We start from the raw sequence: 6,438 nt of genomic DNA on the forward strand, positions 1-6,438 counted from the left end.
CTGAATTGTACCTAATCCGACCTGTTCTGCTTGTTCTATGACCTTGATATGCACGGTTTTGTATGTGGCTTTGGATCAAAGCGTCTGCTAAATAAAATGTCATGTCATGTAAAAGGAACAAATCGCCACACAGGGAAGAACATTAATAAGAAGACATACAAATACAAACAATACGTTTTACAACTTTTAACATAAGCATGGAAATAAAAGCGTACTATTGTAAGCTTATGTTAAAAGTTGTAAAATGTATTATTTGTATTTGCATATTGCAATTATAACATTAAATGGCCTCATATTCCACAGAACTATGATACACAGAAAGAAGCCATGAAGAAATCATGCCAACTTGCACAACAACAGTTCTGCTCTGTATCGTACAGAATTAACACACAAAAATGTGATAAAATCTTCACGTCTCATTGCAGAAACCAATCATCAGGTTTTTTTTCTCCCCTCAAAGAGGAACAGGCCCAGCCCTCTGCGAGGTGTATATATACAGCTGGGTCAGAACAATATGCATCTCACCTGAGACCACCAGCACCACTGCAACTATACCACAGAACAAGAGCTCCAAACTCATTGGTGAGATATGCAACATTCACTTTGTGTTTCAGAATGACATAGTGGTGGCAGATTGGCTTCTAGGGTAAAAAATAATATGATTTTTCTTCTGTCCATGTAACGCAATAAACAATCAGGGAATTAATTAATGCTTTTTGTTTAAATGGTTTAATTTGGCTACTTGACATGGTCAACTTGGCTCATGTTAGTTACAAATATAGCCTTGCTTTGAGGATGAGAAATATAGAATGTTTGGACCAGAACGAAGCTCCTTGTATATTGTGAGGTAATGCTACCCATTTAAATTAGGTGCAAGCTACATGATATGTTGTCGAAAATGTTGAATTCTTAATCATCATACATCTCATCAGAATGCCGAATAGCACTAAATACCTGACTTATTACATTAATTATTAAAACATTATACCTAATAGTCTCAACTAATATAATTTAATACTGTGATGCTAAATTATATTGTCAATTGCAATCGCTTTTGCTCTGAACAATGTATATGACTAACAAACAAATATGGCTTTGTTTCTCCACCTCTTCACCAGCTGGTACGAGGTAGCTAGTACAATTATTTTGGCCAATTAGCTGCCTAAAGTTATTATTTGTCAATACAAGGCGGGTAGCAAAATAAACTTGCCAAGGTTCAAAAAGACAATATGGTCTTATCAGATTAAACTTGCTATTACATTAGCTAGCTATCAGGCCATCAATTTGAAGATTTCAGGATACATTTCTACAGCATTTCACATTATAAACATTCAAATGGATCTTCTGTATATCTGAATTTGCTTTCTTTACTCAAATATAAATGACAGCCAATGCTGAGCGATTAATCAACATCCCGGTGTTTAATCGATCAACGTCTGTTTGATTCCTTTAAATCAGGGGTGTCAAACTGAATCCCCAGGGGGCCGCAGTGTCTGCGGTTTTTTGTGGTTTCCTTTCAATCAGCTGCCAATTAAGGCCAATTAAGGCCTTGAGAACAAGGTGTGTGGATACTTTAACCAATCAATGACTTGAATGAACCCAGAACACCCCAAAAACCAGCAGACACTACGGCCCTCCAGGACTGGAGTTTGACACCTGTGCTTTAAATGGTTTAATTCTGTGGATAAATGGGGAGGGAAAGTGGATGTCCCGCTTAATTGCATTTCCGGTATACTCCTAATTTCATGATAGGAGGCAGTACTGCAACTTCATGTAAGCAAATGGAGCATTAAATCGTTCTGCAACCACAAAATTACAAGACTCCATATCAACAGTAAAAGATCGACATCCAGCTTTTGATTACTTTTTTTAAATATCGTAGTTACGAGTGCACGGTTAGATTGGTGTACCAAAAGCAACAACAAAGATGAAGTTACCTACCCTCGGCTAGTCCGTCTCATGGGACGTACCTAAATGCGCTCAGAAAGCGCGAAAATTTGCGAGCTTATTTCGATGCATTTCCTTTTTAGTTGCAGGATGTTTGCGTTATAGGCTATTAGTTTAAAGCACAGCCAAATTGAAAGTTGATTATAATGAAGTTAGCTGGCCTCCAATGTTTCAGTTCACTTTTCGTGGTTTTGGGTCTGCTAAGAGTGCTAAGAGTATTAGTCATTATTTATGCGATCTTTGTATTTGTTCCAGTCACCTTTGGTGAAGCTAACGTTCACATTACATTGGCTAGCTAGACCACATTGTATTAATCATATAAATAAAACAATTTCGTTCAGTTTTCACAAATTATTTTTATATTCCAACATTGACTTGGTTAAATGACAAGGAAAACACTGCCTCCTGTTCATATTCCTCAGCGTCAGTAGGCAGCAGAGCAGAGGCTACTACTTATTTGCTGTTGTGACGTCACGCTGATTTGATCTATGGCTGCTGAGTGCGGAAGAGGTTTTTGCCAAACTTCAATGTTTACAAAAAAAAAAACACACAAGTCGATTTAACAACCAAAGTGAATCTGATCGGTCAACACCGTTTGAGGGCTTCTTACGACTGGGGAGTTTCTCAGCTTGTGTGTGCTGTCTGGTGGCTCAGGGCTGGTGTCCTCACCTTTTTTTCTTCTCTTCTATTACTACGGAAAGCGTCTTTGTCACAGTCTTCCGTAAAAAGCACGATACAAATAACATTGAATTAAATTGAGTTCCAAACTAAACATTAATTCTAGCCTGGTTCAAATAATTCAGGTGAGTTTAAATTAAACAGCTTGATTAAAGGGTTTTAGTTTCCAATGTAAATGTGGTGATGTCCAACCAGAGATTAATTAAAAGATGAACATTCATGACGGGTTTACTGTATACTGTATTAACTGACGGTCCACTCGTATCGCTAATCATCAAGCAAACTTGTTGCCCAGGTTACCGAGGTGCCAGTTGAAGACATTAAAAACTGTGAGGGCCATGATCCTTTTTTAATAATGTTCCCATGCCTAAGAGTGGATTTACTCGAACAAGGTTAAGTCACAATTTTGTACACAAAGAGGTGTATTGATATAGATGCATTAACAAGTTGCATTTTATGTTTCTCTAGGAAGGAAAAAACGATGGCAGCCTCAATTGTTAAAGTGACCAAAGGTCTCACTAGAGCAGCAGACTGCCGAGAGGACACCAAACTCCTGATGCAGCCGTATGCCAACTGGGAGGAGTACCTGACACCAGCACCAATGTCCATAGCCATTTTGGCAGAGCTGATCTTCATCTCCTCAAATACAGATTTTTCTATTCGTAAAGGGGGCCCAGAGGGAGGTTTCAAATATGTCAAATACCCTGACTCATTCCGTGCCTGCCTCATGCAAGTGTGCAATTCTGGGTGGCGTGCATTCAATGAGGCACACAAGAATATGGACCAGATTCGTCTCTACACCAGCAGTGTACCAAACTACATCAGGATGGCGGTGAAGTTACTTCTCCAGGATGATGACAAGCTTGTGCAGGCCATGCTCCCAGACCAGCTGGATAACATTACGAACATAGCTGATGACTGCCTGCAACTGGCTGCGTCAACAGAGAACAAGTTCACTGAGGTCATTGAACTCATCCAGGAGCTCCTTGAATGTTGCACCAGTGCAAAACAGGCGTATGGCACTGAGTTGGAGGAAGTCAGAAAGAAGATTGAAGAATCAAAACTAAGGCAAGCAGCTTCAGAGGAGGCCAACAAACGTGCCGACCTGGCCTTCAAGAACATGAGCAAGCAGCTGGAGGAGGCACAGGAGAGCTTCAAAACATCAATGGCCTCAATGCCCAGTGGCTGGGAAATGATTGGAATGAATTTTGTGGAAGGACTTTCAAACAGTGTTACAACTTTATTATCAGGGGTTACATCCATTATCACTGCACCAGCTGCTCTCCCTTCATTGATAACCAATCTTGTGGACAAGACTAAACAACCAGAAGAAAAGGACCTAATCACAGAAAACAATATTTATGCCAAATCAACCCAGATCCTGTCCTTAGTGGATGGCCTCAATGCCGTTTTTGATGGAGACCAAATCAAGTGGTCTGAAATAATTGATGAGAAAACTAAGGAAGCAAAGACTAATTGGTGTAAGGACCAGTTTGTGACAATTTCAGAATCAATAAAAAAGGAAAAAGAATGCAAGCCAAAAACTGAAGCTTTGGCATTGTGCACCAAGGCCATCGCTATCTGCTCTGAACTTGAGAACCATGCACCTAAAGCAGAGCCTAACGATGCCAAAACAGCAGAGATTATAGGGCTGATGACAACTCTGAAGAAAGATGCTAGGGTTTTTGATACCAAGAGCAAATCTGCAACTAATTCCTCAGCATTCCCTGTAACACCACCACAAATATCTCAAACTCAAGAAAGTAGTTCAGGCTCCAAGTCTGCAGGCCAGTTGGCCTCAGATAATGCCCGCCTTCGAATAGAGCAGAGCAGAATCCAGCTTGACAAAGTGAGGGACATATATGAGAAGAATGCTGAGAACATGGAGAAAAACAAGAAAGAGTTGACTGAAATTCTTGTCACCTTGAGAAATTGTCAAGTCAAAGAGATAGACTTCAACACAACCATAAGAATTCTGTCTGAGGGTCTTCGAGCGATGGGAAATGTGAAGGAGCAGTGGCAGAAGCTGGTGCGCTTCTTCCAGATGGTTTCCAACCTTGTGAAGACCTGCCTGAGCAAGTCCCTGAAAGACTTTGCCAAAACTGGTGAGACGGCATCCAGCACAACATTTAAATACTCTTCCAGAATGTTTCTGAAAGACACGATCTACAACCAGGCTTTCCATGCGTCCAACATCGTCAGCCTGGTTAATATGATCGCAGGGACATACACCGAGGTGTCTGCCAAGTATCTGATGGATGGAATTGGCAGATTGAGCAAACTCATGGCTTTGGATGTCAATGACCCAGAGTTCCACAGTGAGCGAACATATATGGAAAATTCCTGCAATGATGCTGAAGAAGGAATAAGAAATCTTGTGAAGAAAAATAAAGATAACTTTGAAAGGAAGACCATGCAAAGGCTGGAGAAAATCGAGAGTGAGCTGAAGGCTGTGCTACCTCCAGAATCAGAAGAGAAGAACAGGGAAATTCAGGAGGCAGTTCAAATCGCATCCAAGGAAGATGAGGAAGAAGATCAATACGCTTGAAGGTGCCATGACAACCTGAACATCTCTGGAGTGCAGTGATTGAATATATAGTAAATTTACATGTAGTTTTTAATTTATTTATGTATTTAAGGGCTATTAATATTAATGTTTTATTGTCTCCTTTTATTTCAGAGTCCCTCCCATTCGCCAGATGGCCTACTGAAGGAAAAAATCCACACTGCCTGTACTTTCTCTTTGTTTGGACCCTCTATCTAATCAAAATGGCCTGTCTATTATCTAGATCAAATATTGTGTCTGGAGAGGCGGTATATGTTTACACAGAGGGATGAGCCCTGTACAAACTAATGCATTTTGCTAACACATTTATTATGAAATATGCCCGGCTAACACCTTTTGAGTAATCCGTCAGATTATGTTACTAATTCCATGTGTTGTCATGCAGTTTGTTATTGGTACCAGATAAAAATATCCACCCATACCCAACAACACACTTTGAAAAATAACCAATTCATCAAACCAATGGCACTGTAAGAGTCTGCACAGTTTGGGTCTTTTCCAATTGTTTTGTCTTTAAAGTTTAAACCTCATTTTCAGATTAAGACTTGGGTTGGTGCAAATTATCAAGGATCAGCATTTAACTGGAATGTGCTGAGACACAATAGCGTAGCACATGCTAGCATAGCGCATGCTATTTTCAGTGTCATACCAATGTTATCTTTTTACCGGTCAGTAACTCAAAGATTCACTATACTTTTAACTCATTTATGCTTAGATGGCAATATATTGAAAGACTAGTTTAAAATTTCAGTGAGAAAACGTTAGTCGCTCGCTGAATGAATTGAGGCTTCAGTGTACTGTTCAAGTCCGTGCATTGTGATGCTTTCCTACCAGCAATTGTAATCATTTAGTGTGCTCTTGAATGGAAGTGTCAGGAACTTCTATTATTAAATATTAAATGCTTTCAAGTAAAGGTCTATGGTGTCTGTTTTTTTGGGTTCATCTTTTGTCTCTTGGCTGAAGGGCATTTGTATTAGTTTTAAGGGGGCTTTGAGACATCCATACTCATGGATCATAGTGTATCGTAGTGGATCATAGTGACCTGCAGATCGAGACCTTGAACAACAGGTCACCATTTTGGCATCCGTTCCAGCATTCAGTGAAACCACACATTACACCAGCCAATGTGAGAGACTGTTTGAAATAGTTTGAAATATTCCACAGAATCTCACAACAGTTATCATATACAGTGCATCCGGAAAGTATTCACAGCGCTTCACTTTTTCCACATTTTGTTATGTTACAGT

At 39.8% G+C, this 6,438-nt stretch overlaps 1 protein-coding gene across 1 annotated transcript; it reads left to right on the forward strand.

Annotated features, from left to right (window-relative positions):
- The first annotated feature begins 533 nt into the window (after positions 1–533).
- On the forward strand, positions 534–6,104 carry LOC133135685 (uncharacterized). Its single transcript, XM_061252881.1, has 3 exons — positions 534–582; positions 3,094–5,175; positions 5,306–6,104. The coding sequence occupies exon 2, from the start codon at positions 3,107–3,109 to the stop codon at positions 5,171–5,173; it is 2,067 nt and encodes a 688-aa protein (XP_061108865.1). The 5' UTR covers positions 534–582; positions 3,094–3,106; the 3' UTR covers positions 5,174–5,175; positions 5,306–6,104.
- The last annotated feature ends 334 nt before the right edge of the window (positions 6,105–6,438 follow it).

The sequence above is a fragment of the Conger conger genome, chromosome 8 (genome assembly GCF_963514075.1).
Source record: "Conger conger chromosome 8, fConCon1.1, whole genome shotgun sequence".
Lineage (NCBI taxonomy): Eukaryota > Metazoa > Chordata > Actinopteri > Anguilliformes > Congridae > Conger > Conger conger.

Coding starts and splice junctions, on each gene's coding strand:
- LOC133135685 (XM_061252881.1), top strand. CDS start 3,107: ATGGCAGCCTCAATTGTTAAAGTGACCAAAGGTCTCACTAGAGCAGCA.